Source organism: Episyrphus balteatus, chromosome 2 (genome assembly GCF_945859705.1).
Source record: "Episyrphus balteatus chromosome 2, idEpiBalt1.1, whole genome shotgun sequence".
NCBI classification, from domain to species: domain Eukaryota; kingdom Metazoa; phylum Arthropoda; class Insecta; order Diptera; family Syrphidae; genus Episyrphus; species Episyrphus balteatus.
The window spans coordinates 38330795-38351517 of NC_079135.1; the positions used below are offsets into that span (position 1 = coordinate 38330795).

The window sequence follows — 20723 nt, forward strand, 5'->3', positions numbered from 1 at the left end:
CTGTTTTGCATACTTTTGTTTACATTTGATCTCGCTAAACCTCACTTTTAGTGCAAAAATCAGATGTGTCCCTATAATTATTTCGCTCCAGACCCGGAAAAAATAACTGTATTATTGTATTCTAATGAATTAAATTAAAACAAATGGTGGGAAACAATCCCCCATATACATATCTCCTTATTCATAAAAGAAATAAAAAATAATATCCTTTACATATCTTAAGACGAATCAAATAAATTTGTCCTTATAATTATTTCGCGGAGTGTATACTAGATTTTATCCTAAAAATGTAAGGTCCCATTCCCATCTTTAAAATAAGAGCAAGCACTCGGCAACCATACTCCAATACTAAATACTGAAAATTAGGTAGGTATTTTTTTTATTGTACTGTCTTTTTTCAAGATTGTTAACTCCCGGCTCAACTTTCCTTTAGGGGTGCACGAATTTTAATACGCGAATAATTAAATTTGAAAGATTAATGACTAAAAGCAATAAAAATAACAATTTTAATGTTAGGAAACTTGTATTTATATTTTTAATTAATTTTTTAAAGTTCATTTTTTCATACAAAATGCATGCAAATGACGACCCGCGAAGAACAATTTTTTTTTTAAGTACTTTTTACATACCCAAACTTGTCCCCACCTCAAATCCTATAGTGAGCCCAAGCAGGGGGGTTGCAGGGGGACAGCATGCCCCCCCCCCCCATACCCATCTCACTTTTATACGCCTCAAACTTCAAATTCTTCGTGGTCGTCATTTGCATACATTTTGTATGAAAAATTTAAATATTTATTTTTTAATGTGTTTCCTAACCTTAATATTTTAAATTTAATATTGAGACCCTAAGCTCGCTGTAAAAAATAAAATCAGAACTCTAGGCGTGCTCCCTTAATGGAAAGTCGCCCCTAACTCCCTTCTCTCTGCTTAAAATTTCGGACACAATTGTTTTGTATCGCTACAAATATGTAATTTTTGACCAAATTGACGGGTGTGTCAAAAATCATCAAGATGCAATTAATTCAGTGCATATGGCAACGCTTAACCTATTCTATTTAATAAAAACCATGCTACATCTACAAACTAGATTTTCTTCCACTACTGTCACAGTTTCGACAACGACTACCCCTACACAAAACACCTCAAATAAAAGAGACAGAGATATAGGTCATATCTTTATTTTTTTTTTCTTCATCAAAACAAAAAAAAAAAAACTCAAATGAAAGAAAAATGAAAATATAAATATACCTACGTAACAGATACAAACACCAATTCAAATACATACACCGAGCGGGTGTAAGCTTTTTTTTTTTATTATTTTTGTTTCTCTGTATTTCTTCTGTTGATGTAGTGTTTTGCTCTTTTGATGTGTTTTGGTGGCAGTTCTGCTCGGCGCAGTTAATCCAGAAGCAAAATTTTATTTTCGTTCAACTTCTTCTCTCCAACAACAAGCTTCCAATCCACCAACCGACACAATTTGCGACTTGAGTCACTTCACTTGCCAAGTGTTAAATATGCGTTTTGCGTTTATAACACATTCACATATACACACCACAAAATATGAGCTTTTCAGTAACATTACTCGTATAGAATCTCTCTCAAATTGAAATTGCTTTTTATTATTTAATTATTAAACCAAAACCAACTTTTGCACCATACAATTTCACAATGAAAAAAAAAAACCATCTACAAAACTTTTCCTTTCAATTTCGATTTTAAGTTTGGCAAAACACACAAACAAAAAACTTAACAAATTTTATTTCCTTTTTTTTTGATTTATTTATTATCACTGGACTCGAATTGGAATCTTGATTTTGATTCTTGAATCATAATCAGAGTAGCATAAGCCCAAGTATGTACGTATTATATTTTGAGAGCAAGACTGGGCAAGACGAAGACGAGAGAGGAAAAACACAAAATCTAAGGAGGTAGGTAAGGGAAATGGGTAATGTGTGATGGTGATTAGCAGAGAACAACACTACAGCCGGAGTTAAAACGACATATCTTTCAGATGAAATCTTTTAATTTTTTTTCTAAATTCCAAAACAGAATTTCACTCTTAAAATTTTGCAATTCTTTTTCAAAAAAATCGAAGAAAAAAGATAGATTTTTTTATAATTGAGCAAAAAACTGTTGCACAAAAAATAAAAGAGCTTTTTTTTATGTGGAGCACATTTTTTGTTGTGACACAATAAGCAAAAGTAGCAGCGAAAAAAAATAATCAAGGGCAATACTCAAACTCAATGTACATTTATATTTGTACTTGTTTTCATATTTTTCTAATCGGAGGAAATTCACACACAATTTAGAGGCCACGGAATTTATTAATTGAATTTAGATATATTTTGTGAGATGTGTTGGGTATTTTTTGAGAACTAATTTTTTGGTGTTATTTGTGTTTTCAACTATTTTTATACTGAAATGTAGGTTTGTAGGCCAAACGCCAAATGCACTCATACTATAAAAAAAAGAAACGAGAACTCTAAACAAGTAAAAGTAACGACGAGAATATTAGGATTCTTCTTTTCCCTCCCATTCAAATGTTCTTGTTCTTGGCCATCAAAATTCAATTTGAAGAACAAGGACGGAACTTATTGCAGAAAAAAAAAGTTTCTGTAACGTAACGTAATGTGAATGAAGTTACTATAAGAGCTTTGTGTTTTGTATAGAGATGAGCAAAAAATCACGACCTGTGATTTTTAACCTGTGATTGACAAATCACAATCACTACCTGTGAACAGTCTTCAAATAACCTGTGATTACCTTAACCGTGAATTGGATATTCACTTTTTGCTTTACAGTTCGCAAATTTTTTTGTTAAAAGTTAATTAAAGTGCATTTGCGAGTTCAAAACAATTCCCTTTTATACTAGAACTGTTGTAAAAAGTTATTTTTTCCAAAATCACAAGTAAAAAGTCATTTTCAATGCGTTTTCGTGAATTCCGCGTAAAATAATTCACGTTACACAAGTGCATTGGAAATTCAAATTATAACCTGCGATTTTTCAAAACAGCTATTGCAACAGTTCTTTATTAAAAGTGAATTGGTTCGACTGAAATTCACGCAATTGCTTTGGATTTTTGTTTTTGAACTGTGATTTTTCCCAAAACAACTTTTTAACAGTTCTTTATTAAACGTGAACTGGTTTGACTGGAATTCACGTATTTGCTTTCCAATTATTTTTAACCTGTGATTTTTCCCAAAGCAACTTTTGCAATAATTCTTTTGTAAACGTGAATTGTTTTGACCGGAATTCACGCAAATGTTAAGGATTTTTTTTAAACCCGTGATTTTGTTCAAAATAACTTTTGCACCAATTCTTATGGAAACGTGAATTTAAAGCGGAATTCACGAAAATGCATTGAAAATTACTTTTGACCTTTGATTTTGGAAATAAATAGCTTTTGCAACAGTTCTTGTGTAAACGTGAATTGTTTTTATCGGAATTTACACAAGTGCATTGGAAATTATAACCTGTGATTTTTCCCAAAACAACTTTTCAACAGTTCTTCTGTAAACGTGGATTGGTTTGACCGGAATTCTCTTCACAAGTGCTTTGGAATTATTTCTAACCTCTGATTTTTCCCAAAACAACTTTTTAACAGTTCTTGTGTAAATGTGAATTGTTTTTTTACCGGAATTCACGCAAGTTCGGTAAAATTAATGTTTTGTTTACCCCTCACAATCACGTATGGCTCCAGAAGAATCACGGTTTGCCCGCAAATATTTGGTGTGAAATCGCAGGTTGCCCAGATTAGAATAAGGGTTTTCAACGTTACTTTTCCCGTGATATAATAAATTTCTCCCGTAAAATCAAGACTCGCTTAGACAAAATAATGTTTTCCCCAGTATAATCACGGGTGGCTTTGGTAAACCGCGGATCTGTTTGCTTAAACCAGGAGTTTTCCTCGTAAAATCAGCTCCTTTGTTTCAAATACACTCGTATTTGAGCTTCATTAGTACTTCCTACGTGAAAAATCGTAATGAAATGTGTATATTGGAAAATACAAACGTTAATAATGCTACGTGTAATTTTTTTTTTTTGGGATTTTCATTAATAAAAATTTAAATCACGGTTAAAAATCACAGGTTACAATCACCGTGAATTCAAAATCACAGTCACAGGTATACCTGTGATTGAAAAATCACGACTTAGCTCATCTCTAGTTTTGTATGTGAACGGAAAAAGCTTTTTGTATGGGGGATGTGTTCGGTGGGTAAGGTATATTATTATTGTGGTTCACACTTATTTGATTGTAATTTTTTCAGTTTATTTTCTAGTGAGTGGAAAATCATTTTATTTAAAATCAGCCCTATTCTGAACATTCTGGAGGAAATGCGTCCGGGAGAATAAAGGGCTCTCAATCAAAAAGTTATGGGTAGTTTTGTGCTTTTTCGCCATAAGGGATATTCATGAAACGGTGTAAACTTTGGGTAAACGTGGTAAGCTTTCAAGCACTAAAACCGAGCTCAGAAAAGACACTCCGACCTCAAAACGCGAAAAACGCGAGAAATCACGGAGATTATAATTTCCATACTAATTTGAGCCACCGCACCGTGGGACCCGTTTCGTAGTCGAGGTCGGACTAACGTTGGAGCCGATTCAGATCGAGGTCGAACCATAAACAAAAAATACCAAGACTGGAAACTTTCGTATGTCTTTCCCCCCAAAACCCTTTTGTGTACAGTGCTGTCTGTGAATATATGTGAAAGCCACCACGTTGGTAAATGACGTTAACACGCACACATTTATAGATTCACGAAATCACCACACATCGGACACGAACACAACGATAGGTTCACAACATTCACCACACCTTGCAGCTTGTAGGCAAACGTCAGTTGACCGCCGAGTTTCCAGTCTTAGTATTTTTTGTTTATGGGTCGGACTCGTTTGCTTGAAGGGAAAGTAAAGCTTTAACTACAATGATCTAAAAAGTGGGAAATTAAAAAAGAGTAATTTTTTTTGTTTCTTTTTAGCGCTAATTGTTTTTGGAAAAAACTACAAAATTTTTTTTTCAAACCGAAATATAAGCTTTCTGCATTATTATTATTGATTTAGTGGTCGGAAAACTGTCTCAAAATGAGTTTGAAAACTTTCACTTTTTGCAAAAAATTGCAATTTCTCTTTACACAACTACTAGCTCAACTCTAGACTAATACGACTTCAAGGGATATTATGAAAACTTTTATAAATAAACTGTTTTGGAAATATTGAATAAGGCATGATTTCAAAAAATTACGGAATGACCCCACAAAAATTTAATTTTGGTATAACTACAATAACGGCCATTTTTTTTGCATAAAATGGAGAATTTGCAGAAGTTAACATTTTTTTCTTCCTACCACCTTATTATTTTGAAAAAAAAACTACAAAAAATTGTTTTTGAAACGAAAAAATAAGCTTTCAGTGTTTTTCATTTTGGGGTCGGAAATACTAGGTATGTTTTTTATTACAACCGGTCTTAACTAGACAAAAAAATGCAGTCTGGGCTAAGCAATTTACATGTTGAATACAACACCTTAGCCCCTTGGGCTTAGTTGTTTAGCCCGGAGATTTCTCTGGGCTTAACTTTTTGAAGAGTCTTAAATCTGTGCTACCAAACTAATTTTTTCATAAATTGTTTAGAATTTGTTTAAAAACGTGAAAACTGACGTTTGAAAGGACAAAATGTATTAAAATAGTTTTGCTAGCATACATTTTTGTATCTCTTTGTAAAACATACATGAAAAAAGGATGAAAGCGAAAAATATGACAACTATAAATTTTTGTTTTGTCTGCTGTTTTCGGAACATTCAATATACAGTGCTGCCAATATTTCAGGTTAAGCCCCGAGGCATTTTTTTTGTCCAGTTAAGACCGGTGGTAATAAAAAACACACCTACTGTCACATAAGTTTGAAAATGTTCACTTCATTTCAACTGTTGTTTTGAAATGGTAATAATTTTTAACTTTCAAATGGCCCGGTCAGGAATGGATCCTGCACGTACTTCCGCATACCAGCCCAGCACTTTACCTCACTATAGTGAAGTAAGTTGGGAAGTATTTGATTTTTATTCACACTCAAAAATTCTCAAGTGTTAGGTTAATAGTTTAAATAAAATATAAAAACAGTATTTCTCTTTTAAACTAATAGTAAGTACCAACCTAGATTCTCGGATAAACTTGGTTTATAAAAATATATTAATAATAAAATAAAAGTCAGTAAAAACGCAACACAATTTCATTTCTTTTTTTTCTCCTCCTTTTACTTTTTATTTCTCCTACCTCGTGTATCCTTTTGAATAGCACTATAAGTATTCTGATGTAGCCTTATAGAAGCGAATACCACTTTCGTTTGTTGATGAGAATATTTACTGGAGTTTTACAGTGCTCCTCACCTTCGGCTATTGATGAGAATATTTACAGGAGTATAACAATGTACTTCTTTGAAGTTTATCTCATTTCAGATTAGGAATTTGTATGGTAAATTATCTCATTTCGAAGCTCTTTTGGCAAATTTCATCGAAATCATTTCATTTGTCATGTTTTTTTCTTATTTTGAAAGTTCATTATATCTGTAATAAAATAACTCATATAACTGCTACATTATAGCTATCGTCATCACTTGCGATCTCCGCGACGCCATAACTTCCATTGTGTTTGCAGATTAAAAAAGTAGACTTTCTTATAAAAAAACATCTTTCTTTGAATAGTCTGTGGTAATCATTTTTGGGTGAAAAGTTAAAGTAGATCATCGTCCAGTCCATAGTCCAAATTTTATTTCCTCTTTTTCTTTTACCAAAAGAGGAGCATTAATTAATTATAAATTCACAAAAGTTTATAATTATAGTTATTAATATTAAGATAAATCAACTGTTATAATTATATAGTATACATTACTAACCACTTAACGGCTCATTATGGCTTTTTTAAATAAGGTAATTAATTTGATAGAAATTTTTTTATCAGTATTTTTATTAAAAATATAAACGCAACGCAGTTCCTTAGCCCAACATTGCGATACACTGCAATTAGAAGTTACTCCTCAGCTGGACCATGCTTCGCTCTAAATGATGATCAAAAACAAATGCAAGATATAGCGCGTAAATTTGCTCGCGAAGAAATTATACCTGTTGCAGCCCATCACGATAAAACTGGAGAATATCCATGGGATATTGTGAAGAAAGCTTGGGCCGTTGGATTGCTCAATAATCATATACCAACTGAATTGGGTGGACTTGGTTTGGACGTGTTTACAACATGTCTAATTGCCGAGGAATTGGCTTATGGATGTACTGGAATTATGACTGCATTGGAAGCTAGTTCTCTTGGGGTAAGAGAGATTTTTTTTCTTATTTTTTTATTTCACAAATTGCTGAAATTATATAAAAAAATATATTTGCATTGAGGTGTCATTCGATTGAGATCTCTTATCAAAAAATAACAAAGTAATAATTGAAAATCATTGACGGTTATCTTTGATTTAAAAAAATAAACTGACAACAACTTAATACCGTAGTTGTCTGATAAGAAAATATCTAAACTAAACAAATTGGTCAAAGTCCCACTTTTGCTTGGGTGGATTCCCTTTGTTTTTACCGCAAAATAGTGAAAGTGAAATTTAAGTTTCTTTTTTCATCCTAACCTTCAACTTGATTTAATTACAAATACATAGATACAAATTGGAAATAATAGGTTAGGTACAGAGTTCAATTTTATTTAATGGCAATGAAAAAAATTCAAACAACAAATATTTAAAGACAATGTAACATTTAGAAAAATGTAGGTATAATAGCGAAATAAATGACGACTTCGTCATCTTCATATATCATTTTTTTATTTTCGTAGCAGAACTTCTGTTTTGGTGAACAGCGGCAGCCTTACGAATTGCGAGGCTTATATTGAAAGATTTACAAAAGAAATTTCTGGGACAAAATTCTTCAGAGTGGACAAATTTTATGTCACTCTCTTCTTCGAAAAATAGGACAGTTTTTGAAATTGGGAACAGAATCAGAACAAAAATAATAATTAAATATGACTAAATTCGCATTCTGGAATAGGCATATTGATGAACTATCAAACGACAAACAATTTTGTTTGCAGAATAATTTTATTTGCATTATTAGCTTTGTTGCTTTGGGAGCATTTATCTACTGCTTAGTACTTAAAGTTTCTTTGAACTTTTGTTTAACTCTATTAAAAAAGTAGTCAAAGCCGTTTTACATCCTAAAGGCTTAACTACATTGTCCACTTTTTGCAAAAGTACAAAAGTAAACATTTTTTTCTCGCTGACGCAGTTTTTTTCTGAAAATTAATACACAAATTAACAACGAAAAATAAGGTCTTTGCATCAATTGTTTTAGTTTTTCAGCCGGAAACACTATACAAAATAACAATAACGTTTGAAAATATTCACTTTTTTTTTAGTTTTAGGCCAGTGTAGTTAAGGCTTAAAAAGTAGATAAATGGTCCCAAAGGAACGCAGCTATTACAACTGAAATTTTTTTTTTATACAATACAAATTCTCTGTCATCATTAAATTGCAACACTTCCATTTTATTACCAAAGGCAAACAAAATTTTTGAGTTTAATTTTAAAGCAGAACAATCCCTTTAGAAAAAGAAAGCACCTGTGTTATGTGATTTGACCAATCTTCACTTATTTCGAGGCGCGATATTTAAGTACCCTCCAAGAGCGAGGCCCCGGGCGATTGCCCTGTTCGCCAACCCCTAAGGCCGCCACTTTTGGTGAATGTGCGTTAAAAACTTGATTTGTATTTTCTTTGGTATACAAATTTCGTCAGTCTTCATTTCAATTAAAAATTAATTATATACTTTTATCTAATAACATTTTAATTATGGTCGAATTTCAAGAATCCAGTAAACAATTCGGGAGGGCAACTATTTTTCGTATCATTAAAGGATAGACAGTCTGTTAATTTATTAAATCGTAGTCCGCTAGTGTTTCTTGCTAATTACTATAACTCCTTAATCGTTCGATAGTCGATTAAACTTAAAGAACAGGTGAGGTGGTCAAAACTCAAAACGCTTTTATATTTCTCGCATTTTATTTGCTTTTCTGTAAAGAGTCACCCAATAAGAGAGTAGCCCGCTATGTAATAGCCATGCTCCTTTTGAGATGGTTAAGTACAACTAGTACTGAAATGGAGATTTTAAATTAGATTTTTTCTCGGTTGGTAGGTTTGGTTAGGTTATAGTGGTTATCGGGCAAAGTATCCGACACACTTACCCTCTTATGGTTCCATTGTGATGACACAAAAGATTGGCAAGTTAGGAACTCACTAGCAGTGTTGCCAGAATATTTTAGAGACAAGGAGCCCATTTTGAAAAATCTTAGAGCCAGAAATAGCCGCTTCAAAAATGGTCAAAAAAAACGCAAACATGAACATCATTTAATGAAGTTATTTAAATGAAATGAAAGCTCAGCTCAGCGTACCAATAAAAAAGAAACAATAATAGCGTTTTCGTTTGGTAATTCTTTGAACGGTCCGGGACTGTCCGATCCGGAATTTCAAACGAACAAACTTGGATACTTTTTTGATTCTGAAGTTTGGGTTTCTTTGCATTGTGAAACGGAAAATAATACGAACGCCTCATGAAAGTTTTTTGTTGCTTATTTTGGTTTATTCCATAAAAAGTAATATTTTTTTTCTTTTCTTTGCTTTATCTTAAAATAATTTAAAGCTTGGTAAAAAGTCTCAATATTCACAAATGAACGACAAACAAAAACATTTCATTCCTTTAACGTCTTAAGTGTGAATATGTGTGCGTGATTCTCGTTTTGATTCTGACTCAATATTCGGAATCGATTATCTCTTATCTTTTCAGAATTAGAACGGTCATTGAGTGCCAAACGAACAGTTTCAGAATCGTTCGGAGGCATTCCGGAGTCCCGGACGACCAAACGAAAACGCTATAAAATTTATGTATAAAAAAAAAGCTTAAAAGAAAAAAAATGTGTTGATCCGATTTTTCAAAAATAAAAAAATTAATAATTTTTTTTTAATCGAAAAAATTTCTTCATTTTGATAAGATAACTAAAGAATTTTCTTCAAAAATTTTCGTTTAAATGGGTTATGTTGTTTACGAGAAAATCAGACAAGAAAAACATTTTATGATAGGTACCGTTAAAAACGGTCTAAAAAGTAATGTTTGTTTGCCAGTGTACATTTTTTTTATTAATCAAAATCATTAGCGCTGTTTTTAAGAAAAACAACCTTTTCCAACAGACAGACAGAATTACTGGACCCATTTTTTCGCAATTTCTATAGTCGTAATGTCATGTCTGATTATTCTCTCGAGTTCGATTTTTTACATGTTATAAAATGGGCTTTAGGTTTATTTAACCAATTATATTTTTGTCACGACGCACGTTTCGTTCATGTCTATGCTATCACCTGAAAAGTATATTTTTATCACAACGTTTCATGTCTAGTCCATCACCTGATGATGTTCATAGACATGAACGAAATGTCGTGACTAAACTATATTTTCCTTATTTAACAACACATACAATCATCCATAAAAGCCCATCAACACAACGGGTCGAATGCAATTAAAATGAGCTTAAGCTCTTACCCCACTTTTCAGTAAATTTTCTTGAGATCTATCTTATTCTCTTGAGATAGATCTCTAGAAAGTGTACTGAAAAGTGAGATAGAGCTTAAGCTCATTCTTTTTGCATATGAGCCAACATGTTCACTTGTAGAAATCTGAAATAGAGTGTAGACTATGAATTCCGCTTTTAACCATTATGTCAAAAAATAGGCCCAAGCTACTTGCTTCACTTCTTTATTGTTTGAATATTTCTTCCCAAGAAGGTCCTTTTCCATCTTTTGGAGTAAATAATAACCGGGGAGATCTTCTCAGGGTATTTTTCAGTAAAATTAAGATGATGATTATCTTTACTTCTGGAACTTCACTTGTGGTTCAAGATTAAAAACCCTCATCTTGATATCACATTTCATTTTTGAAGTCTTAGATAAAGTTTGAAATAATTTATTCACGTGTCGATGGAAAACACTCGGTGTAACTCATGATGGATATGAAGCGCTGTGCTGATCAAGAGAGATGTGAGAGACTTCTTAGAGATTTCTTTGACCGCTGCGCTGATGCCAATTTATTCAACCAGCACATTTCACGAAAGTATTTCATACACGAGTTTATTGTTCGAAGTGAACAGTTCCTATTGACATTCTTTAGAATTTGTACATCATAACATTTCTTTTCCTTCTCTCATGAAGTTCTCTATCATAAAATGTTTCAAAATAAATTAATTTAAAAAGTTCTTAAATGCTTGTATGTCTAGCAAATTAGCGATTGTGTATTCTTTCAAGTTGGTCGTTTTATCATAAAAGTAAATAATAATTTTTACACAGATGTTGCATACAACGATCGAGCTCGAAAATACATTATATATGTAATAGGGTGGGTCAAAAAAATCGAAATTCTTTTTTTTGAATTGGTACTCCGAAAAATCGATTGCTAGACCCCTCTAGAATATACACACCAAATATGAGCTCTTTATATTAATGGGAAGGTCCTCCGCTTCGCAATTTTCCATTTTTACATCAAGCTTCTACTAAAAAAATATAATTTTTTTATTAATTGACTTTTTAGCAAATTTCTTTTCATATTCTTGTAGGAAATTGAACGCTCTACAAAAAAGGCCCTATACACTTTTTTCGTTTATCTAACCGTTGAATAGATATTTGAGGGCCAAAAATCGAGAAAATCTTTAAAAATTCGTTTTTTGTTCTTAATTTTGTAACAAATTGAAAAATTATAATGATCAAACGCGCAAGACATATTCTTGTTGGAAATCGATTGCTCCACAAAAAAGGTCTTATTAACTTTTTTCATTAATCTAACCATTCTAAAGATATTCGAGGTCAAAGTTAAAAAAAAATATAAAAACATTTTATATTTTTAAACAATTTCTAATTCACTGAAACTTCATTATTTTCAAATTAGCAAGATATATGCTTGTAGGGGCTTAAACGTTCTACAAAAAATTCCTTGGAATGAAATTGATTGCTTTAACCGTTTAGAAGATATTCGAATCCAAATCGCAATGCATACGGGTCATAAGAAAACTATTGAAATCAGTGAGCATTGGTTTGGATACGAATATCTTCTAAACGGTTAAAGCAATCAATTTCATTCCAAGGAATTTTTTGTAGAACGTTTAAGCCCCTACAAGAATATATCTTGCTAATTTGAAAATAATGAAGTTTCAGTGAATTAGAAATTTTTTAAAAATATAAAATGTTTTTATTTTTTTTTTTAACTTTGACCTCGAATATCTTTAGAATGGTTAGATTAATGAAAAAAGTTAATAAGACCTTTTTTGTGGAGCAATCAATTTCCAACAAGAATATGTCTTGCGCGTTTGATCATTATAATTTTTCAATTTGTTACAAAATTAAGAACAAAAAACGAATTTTTAAAGATTTTCTCGATTTTTGGACCTCAAATATCTATTCAACGGTTAGATAAACGAAAAAAGTGTATAAGGCCTTTTTTGTAGAGCGTTCAATTTTCTACAAGAATATGAAAAGAAATTTGCTAAAAAGTTAATTAATAAAAAAATTATTTTTTTTTAGTAGAAGCTTGATGTAAAAATGGAAAATTGCAAAGCGGAGGACCTTCCCATTAATATAAAGAGCTCATATTTGGTGTGTATATTCTAGAGGGGTCTAGCAATCGATTTTTCGGAGTACCAAATCAAAAAAAAAATTTTCGATTTTTTTGACCCACCCTAATATGTAATGTATGTTTGTTAATTATACTTTAGCTGTATCGATCAATTATATTTCATCAGTGTTTTATTTTGTTACCTTTTAAAGACAAATAACTTATGTACATGTCATAAAAACAATCTATCAACAAAGATTTATGAGTTGATAGAAAAAATATGTATGCATTTGTTTTGCTTGTATTTGCACTTTGATCAATAATAAATGTTTTATTTTTTTAAAGCTGAAATAACAAATATTTTTTTAATATGATTAATCCTCAACGAAATAGGTATGAGAAGTAAAAGGTGCATTTTTAGGGTTATCAGTTGTCGTCGGTTATTAAATTAAATTAAATAAAAACAAAAATTAAGGTTGACTTAAGAGTTTTGCAAATAATTTGATTTGATTTACAATTTTAAAATAATGTAGCTACAATGAGTTTTTTAGACGACTAATGTGTTTATAGGCGTGTTTTTTCTACAACTCAGTAGCTACTCATTTTTTTTATTTTATTCGAAAAACAATAAAAACAAATACTTACTTGTGTAATTTTTATTATTGTTTTGCGAATAAAATCAAAAATGAGTAGCAACTGAGTAAAAGAAAAAACACGCCTTATATATATAAACATTGCTGGTAAAATGGATCATTAAAGTTTTGGCACAGTAAAACTTCTTTTGAAATCTAAAAATTCAAAACTTAAGTTCATGGCCGATGTTGATCGCGGCCATTCTGGCGGCCAAGTAGCAAGATTAGAGAAAATATAGGTTATATGGCTTTAAGCTACTAAACTAACATACATAACTTAAATACAAATATTTAAATACTTATACACGACATTTGTCCACATAAAAGAATTATTGTAGTATTAAATTGAGACTCACTCAAATTGGTAGTACCATCATATTCCAGTGCGATTGGTTCTTTTTGTTTTCTTGTCTAATTTGGATCACTACATCCCCTTTATGATTTTACACTTATGACATTTTATCAAAATCAAAAATTTATTTTAACGTATTTTTCACAGAGCATATTATTTATGATTTATTTTTTTATAGCAAACTCCAGTGCTTTTATCCGGTAACGAAGCTCAAAAAAAGAAGTACCTTGGCAGACTTCTTGAAGAACCTTTGGTGGCAGCATACTGTGTTACAGAGCCAGGTGCTGGCTCAGATGTTAACGGAGTCAGAACAAAAGCAGTCAAGAAAGGCGATGAATATATTCTGAATGGACAAAAAATGTGGATCACCAACGGTGGTGTCGCCAATTGGTATTTCGTTTTAGCCCGCACAAATCCTGACCCAAAAGCACCCGCAAGCAAAGCATTTACAGGATTTATTGTAGAGCGTGATACCCCCGGATTAACTCCAGGTCGTAAAGAACAAAATATGGGTCAAAGAGCTTCAGACACACGTGGAATCACTTTTGAGGATGTAAGAGTACCAAAAGAGAATGTCTTGATTGGCGAAGGTGCAGGATTTAAAATTGCGATGGGAACTTTTGATAAAACTCGTCCACCAGTTGCTGCCGGAGCTGTTGGTTTGGCACAACGTTGTATGGATGAAGCACTCAAGTATGCTTTGGAAAGGAAAACATTTGGCGTGCCAATTGCTCATCATCAAGCAATTTCTTTCATCTTGGCCGATATGGCTATTGGTGTTGAGACTGCAAGGCTTGCTTATCAACTCTCTGCATGGGAAGTTGATCAAGGTATGAGATTATTTCTTTTGAACAATTTAATTTTTTTAATGAATCGATTGGTTTTTGTCAGGTCGCCGCAACAGTTACTATGCCTCGATTGCCAAGTGTCACGCCGCTGATATGGTTAACAAAGTAGCATCTGATGCTGTTCAAGTTTTTGGTGGTAATGGCTTCAATAGCGAATACCCAGTTGAAAAACTTATGCGAGATGCCAAGATTTATCAAATCTATGAAGGTACTTCACAAATCCAACGACTGATTATATCGAGAAACATGCTCGAAAAGGCTAAGGAGAGTGCTTAGTGATATTATTAAGTTGAAGCAAAAGATAATTCTCGTTAACTCACTGTGCAGTGCATGTGCCTTAAATTTTTTTTTTATAATCAATAAATATACATATTTTCCCAGAATAGTTGTTTTTGTAAAAACAGAAAAAAATCAAAATGTTTGATGAACGAGGCAAGAAATGATTTAAGAAAATATTAAAAAACTTACAAATTTTAAATTCCATATCAAGGATGTAAAGGCGGTAATATTATTGATCCAATAGTGTAAACAAAATGAATTATCATCACTGTTTTTGTAGTCAATTAAAAAAAAAAAACAATCAAGAATCAAATCACAACAATCAACATCAAGACCCATAAATTCATATATTTTGCATACATTTTCATCAATCAACTTTCAATTTCAAGAAATTTCAATGAACTCCAATAACAAGAAATCAATTTTTTTATTTGACGAGATGATTTGAGGTGAGTCTAAATTCAATTTTTCTTTTTCCCTCTTGAGAAAAACCAAAAAAATCTCTCAATTATAATAAGCTCTCTTTGATTCACCAAATATTGTTTACCTCAAATTCATATAGAGGAAAGAATATTTTACAAGCTAAACTGTCATTTAAATTGTTCCTTACCAGTTACAAGTTTGAATAGAATTGAATAGCTTATAGCTCGAATTGCTTAAAGTAGTTGGGGCTGACACATAAACTTCTTGGTACGTTTCTTTGACCGAAAGAAATTAAGTCAAATGAATGGTGACTCCTCATAAGTTCCCAATCCATAAGAAAGGACATGACCTTAACATTGTCAACTACTTATAGCTTAAATATGTATGTCTTCATAACATGAATTATAAATTGTGTTCGTTTATTTTGTGTGACCACCTAAAACTTTTCCCAATGACTTGATCGGCAAATATTAATATTTATCAAAAAAAAAAAAAAAAACAAGAAATTAAAATTGATAATCCGGCGATATAGAACCACGTTGCAAATTGGAATCTTCGCCGAACTCTTACGTTTTTGCAGTATGGCCACAAAATCCCGACAAAGATTATCACTATGTCAGCTCCTTAATCTTCTTCTCCCTTATCGATGACAGTCATGATCTCGAATGGGATCACAGCTCTACCACTTAACTGCTTCACTCTACGGCTCCACATGTGGGGTTCGCCGTTTTGACCTCAGGAAACGTCGGCAGGCCTCCCTGTTTTGAATGGTTCCACATGTCTAAGGCCAACTGAATGCAGTTGTCGTTGCACTTGTCTTCTCCATGAGTTCTTAGGCCTGTCTCTTCTTCGCGATTGCGTTGGAACTGGGTTCTCCGGGTTTCTTCTTTGTACATGACAGTATTAGCGGTATTTTATCCAAGACGGTATTTTTGACGTGAAGGCTTCCTCGGATTTTCTTGCTTCTGATTCGATCAAGCTTTGTTACTCCTGCTGTCATGCGCAGCATCTTCATCTCAGCTGCTGTCAATTTACTCTCATAAGTTTTGTACATTGTCCAATATTGTGAACCGTATGTAAGTGCTGAGCGAACAACTGTAGTATAGAGCTTTCTTTCAGTTTAGGGGGCATTTTTCGATCACAAAAGATGGCAGAGTTTTCTCGCCACTTCATCCACCCTAAAATTATGATGAAGTCATCACAAATAGCCTTGTTGTTGACCATAAATCCAAGATATTTGAACTTTTCACACTTGGGAAGAATTGTTCCATTCAGGTAGATGTCCGAAATATGGCCGTCTGGGTCAGAAAATAAAAAGCATAGATATTCTGTCTTTTTCGCGCTAATGCGATATCCACTTCCTTCCAAAACATCCACCCATACATCAAGTGCTCAATGGCAAAGAATATCAAAGAAGCACTCTTTGGAAATCCCCATACATAGTGTTGAATGAAAGAATTTCAATTTTAATGCAAACATATTTTTTGCATTTATTTGGCGTACCTGTTCCTGGTGAAAATATGACTAAAAAATGAAAATCAAGTAGCAGTAGCTTTAAGAACAACAGTACTCAGGACGAATACGACTTGTGCATTTTACTCCTAAGCTCATTCATCTATTAAAAACAAAAACTTAATTCAAAAGGAGCATAAAAGAAACTAAAGAAAAGTATTTTATTTTCATGTTTAACATTTAGAAACAATGTTATAAGTATTGTCTATCTATCATCATACAAACAAAACTTCCTCCATTTCATAGTCAGTTTGAATGTGGAATCCGTCTAGGCAATAGGTTTTCGTCATCACGTTTCCAATTTCCAGCGATATTGGATCCCATCCTTCTTTTTCACATTTGTGTTTATTAGAGTGATCCTTATTTTACTTTTTTGCGAAAATTGAGTGCGACGCCCTCTAGATTGGTTCCAAATCAGGGAAAAAAACCCTAATTTATTGAAATTTTTATATCTAATCTTTCCTGGCCTGGAATTAATCTAGGAGGAGTCCCCAATTTTTTTTTCCCAAGGACCACCCTAATGTTTATACTCTCGGTCTCGATACATACAAGTAATGTCCAATTTTTTACAAAAACATATTTTCTGATATCCCTTTGCAGCATTTATGGGCGGAATAATTTTAAATGTGCTCATTTATGACTTAGCGGTCTTTTTTTTGTTATGTGGTGGATGACGACCACGATTATCAGGTTTAGCAACACCGAGATGAGAATTAGTGACACAGCTTCTAACCATTGAATCCGTTACATTGAGTGTAGCTAAGAAAAATTCGTTACAAACATGTACTTTATTATTGTCATCATTGACTTTAGACAAATAGTAATGATAAGTAAATGCTCTTCTGCTGTTTTCCAATTTTGTCGTTGTTCTATTTTTCTCAGTTTTTTCTACATGGTCGACAATATACTGTTTTTGTTGGTCATATGTATTCATTTGTCTAAAATTTTTGTAGATCAACTTGCGTTCATCTTCACTGAAACTGTCACATTCTCTGTGGTTTAGTTTTCCCCTGCACGGTACTGGAAGAAGTGGTCGACTTTTACGTAATTTACCATCACTTCCAACATACTCTACACCTCTGAGTCTATTCCTCGTTCGGATGTTTTTTTTCCAAAGTTGTGGATTCGATTCTAAGGGTTTTTTAGAGATTTTGTCAAGTTCAGTATAACCGAGTTCAGACTCAAAGAAAGCCTTTTTTATCGTATGATCCGATTCATTAATTGTGGTTAAGAAAAACTCACGACAAACGTTAATCTTAATATTACTTGAAATAGTCAGGGAGTAGGAGAAGGTATAGCTCCTTCTGCTGCTGTCTAATTTTTTGGTTGTGCGCTTTTTATCACATTTCGTTACGTGATTTGCAATATATTGTTTTTTAAGTTCGTAGGAATCCAGTTCTGCAAACTTTTTGTATATCCACTCGCGTTCTTGTTCACTTATAGAAGCACAAGATGTGTGGCTGTCTTTTTCCCTGCATGGAGCTGGGAAGAGTTGCGGACGGTCAAAGAGTTTGCCGTCTCGTTCAACATGATCTTCACTTCTGTGTCTCATGAAATTTCTGTTGTTTTTCTTCCAAAGGCTTAGATCTGATTGTTGGGCGGGTCCATTGTGTTTATCAATAGACTCATCGTCTACTTCGTTAATAATGTAAACACATTGGTCCGTCAATTCATGATTTTGATAGTTGTCCTCCATTTCCGTTTTAACTTTTGAAGTAAAGTTATTAGTTTAATTTAAATTAATTAAAATAAATGTATTAACCTTCTTCGGCAAGTGGTGCATAGAATGTAGGATTTTGATGTTCATAATATTCCAGACCGATGTTTGTGCCATCGTTGAATGTTTCTTCTTTAATTGTAATTTCACTGTAATCGTCAGTACTTATCATTGTTGAAATGAAATTGTCTGATTTAAGTAAATTGAAACAGTGATCTGGAAAATATAGTCAAATTGATGGGTTTTGATTTGTTGGCGTTAGGCCAAAAAAATGAAAAAAATTTGAGTACAAACCCTATTATTTCTTTATGGAGCAATTGTCTCAAAATTATGTTTTTTATACGAAATTAATGAGAATTGGGAGTTTATGCTTACTAAATCAAAATATGAATTAGTTGTTAAATGCCATCAAATATTTTCTACTGTCTAAATTATATGTCTGTTTGTTAATTTTTGAAAAATAGTAAATAAAACAATTGTTTGTCCATCTTTTTGGTGCAAGTGCACTGTATAAAACGTCAAATGTGACAGATATTTTTGTTTATTCTGATAAACAAATGCAGAATTAATAGTGCTGTTCAGTGATGTTGTTCTGGATAGTTAGGAATAGAAAAGTACATATTTGTTCAGTTTTAAACTGTTCTGTTTGCTGTTCAATGAAGCAGTTGTCTGTTCAATGTCGTTGGGCCTTACCAATAATGAATCGCTAAACACACGTTTAAGTATCGTCGGGTTAAATTTTACCGTCGCGTTAAATTGAGTGTATACTAATAATCAAATTAAACACGCGTTTAACTAATTGTGCTTCTATTACCAGATCTATTACATTTGTTGTCAAAATGACATCATTGAAGTGACATTAGGTCTGTTTGGGTACTGCCTAAAACAGAAATATTTCAACTTTTTTCAACTTTTTTAACCCAATTCCTGTTTGGGTACTCTGAAATTGTACATTTTTTCACAAAAAAGATGGCCGCGAGAGAGAAAAAAATTTCCCCTTCTTGCGAATTTCTGCCCAAAAAATTTCATCGAACAAAAATCTGAAATCTGTCAAAAGGTAGTGCTTTCTCTGTTTTTCTTTATTTGTTCTTGTCGCACAACATAAAGAAAATAAACTACAAACATGGTGGCGTGGATTTTTTTCTTGTTTTTTTTTTTTTTATTTATTTCGTTTTAGTGATGTAATGCTCAAAACAAATTAATATTTTATGAACAAAATAATAAAAAAAATGTTTTAAAAATAAAACAAAGTGTTTTTAATATTATTCATTTCTTTTTTTTTTAATTTGTGTTTACATTTTTTAATAAACAAAACAAAGTACTAACATGGCGACGTAGCTATGTTTTGTGTTTTTATTTTTATTTTTTGTGTTTTAATGGTTAAGAAGTGCTTTATTTTATAAATGATTTATGAAAAAATGAATAAAAAAAAGTGTTTGTAAAACAAAACAAAATGTTTTGATATTTTTCCTTTCTTTATTTTTTTTTTCAATGGTGTTGTTGTTTACATTTTTGTTGTTGTAGAAAAAGTAGCAAAAAATTTTGTGCCAAAAGCGTTTGGGTACTTTTACACAATTTTTCTCTCTCTGAGAGAATTTCATCCCCACTCCTTAAAATTTGACAGGTTTCATATTTTTGTGCAAAAAGAACCCAAACAGACCTATTTTATGCATGTAATGTAATAATGAACACAAACATAACTACAAAATACCTACATATCTTCATATATTTTTATTTTGGTTGTAAAAGTTAAAAAATGGAGCCCAAGCAAGGAAGCCAAAAGTGCTTAAAAAAAAGTTCTTCTATCGTGTCGTGAAGTACGACGATGAAAATTTGCAGTTCTATTTCTTTTTAACTTTCTGAATACAATGGTGTAGCTGTGGCTTGTAGTACTGCCAAAATTTTACTGAGGGAAACAACAATGGCGTCAGCTGAGCAAAAAGTTGAGAATTCTTGAACTTGCGCTACAAGCTACAGCCACAGCTACACCATTGTATTCAGGGGGTTAGTTTTCTTTTTCAGCCTTTTCTGAAAGTAATGAATATTTATTAATAAAAATATAAATATTTATAAACAATACATTTTTCCATTTTCTCATTTAATAAATTGCCGCCAATGTTATTAATTTTTCTCAACAACTCGTGACTTGACAATTTTTTTTTTGCTGTCAAATGACAGTGCAAACCGTGCGTTTACATTTAACCGTGCGTTTATAGTTCAGTTTCCCAACTATAAAATTAACGTGGCGTTAACCCTTAACCTGACTATTAAATTGGTTATTGGTATGGAGAAATATTTAAAGCTCAGTTAAATATTTAACT

At 32.2% G+C, this 20723-nt stretch overlaps 3 protein-coding genes across 6 annotated transcripts in view; 1 reads left to right on the top strand and 2 right to left on the bottom strand.

Moving 5' to 3' along the window:
- LOC129910800 (nuclear hormone receptor FTZ-F1) overlaps nt 1–13677 on the bottom strand; it is a 78970-nt gene extending 65293 nt beyond the window's left edge. The window contains exon 1 of one of the 4 annotated variants that reach the window (XM_055988354.1): nt 1253–2529. The gene's annotated coding sequence lies outside the window, so the exon portion shown is untranslated. Of the gene's footprint in view, nt 1–1248; nt 2530–13627 lie in introns of those variants that run through there. The other 3 variants (XM_055988352.1, XM_055988350.1, XM_055988351.1) reach the window with 3 other exon arrangements.
- Nucleotides 6725–14854, top strand: LOC129910802 (medium-chain specific acyl-CoA dehydrogenase, mitochondrial). The gene is made up of 4 exons (XM_055988357.1): nt 6725–6921; nt 6984–7316; nt 13802–14453; nt 14515–14854. The coding sequence occupies exons 1-4, from the start codon at nt 6904–6906 to the stop codon at nt 14745–14747; spliced, it is 1236 nt and encodes a 411-aa protein (XP_055844332.1). The 5' UTR covers nt 6725–6903; the 3' UTR covers nt 14748–14854.
- A 1432-nt stretch (nt 14855–16286) lies between these two features.
- Nucleotides 16287–18910, bottom strand: LOC129910803 (uncharacterized). Its single transcript, XM_055988358.1, has 3 exons — nt 18697–18910; nt 18448–18618; nt 16287–18392 (listed from the first exon to the last, which is right to left on the bottom strand). The coding sequence occupies exons 2-3, from the start codon at nt 18572–18574 to the stop codon at nt 17320–17322; spliced, it is 1200 nt and encodes a 399-aa protein (XP_055844333.1). The 5' UTR covers nt 18575–18618; nt 18697–18910; the 3' UTR covers nt 16287–17319.
- Nucleotides 18911–20723: the final 1813 nt, after the last annotated feature.

What these genes read in the sequence shown, in the direction of transcription:
- LOC129910802 (XM_055988357.1), top strand. An exon ending in TGGAAGCTAGTTCTCTTGGG is followed by an intron (nt 7,317 to 13,801) that starts GTAAGAGAGATT and finishes ATTTTTTTATAG; the next exon opens with CAAACTCCAGTGCTTTTATC. An exon ending in TGCATGGGAAGTTGATCAAG is followed by an intron (nt 14,454 to 14,514) that starts GTATGAGATTAT and finishes GGTTTTTGTCAG; the next exon opens with GTCGCCGCAACAGTTACTAT.
- LOC129910803 (XM_055988358.1), bottom strand. Translation starts at nt 18,574, where the DNA reads ATGATAAGTACTGACGATTACAGTGAAATTACAATTAAAGAAGAAACA. An exon ending in TGCACCACTTGCCGAAGAAG is followed by an intron (nt 18,393 to 18,447) that starts GTTAATACATTT and finishes TTACTTCAAAAG; the next exon opens with TTAAAACGGAAATGGAGGAC.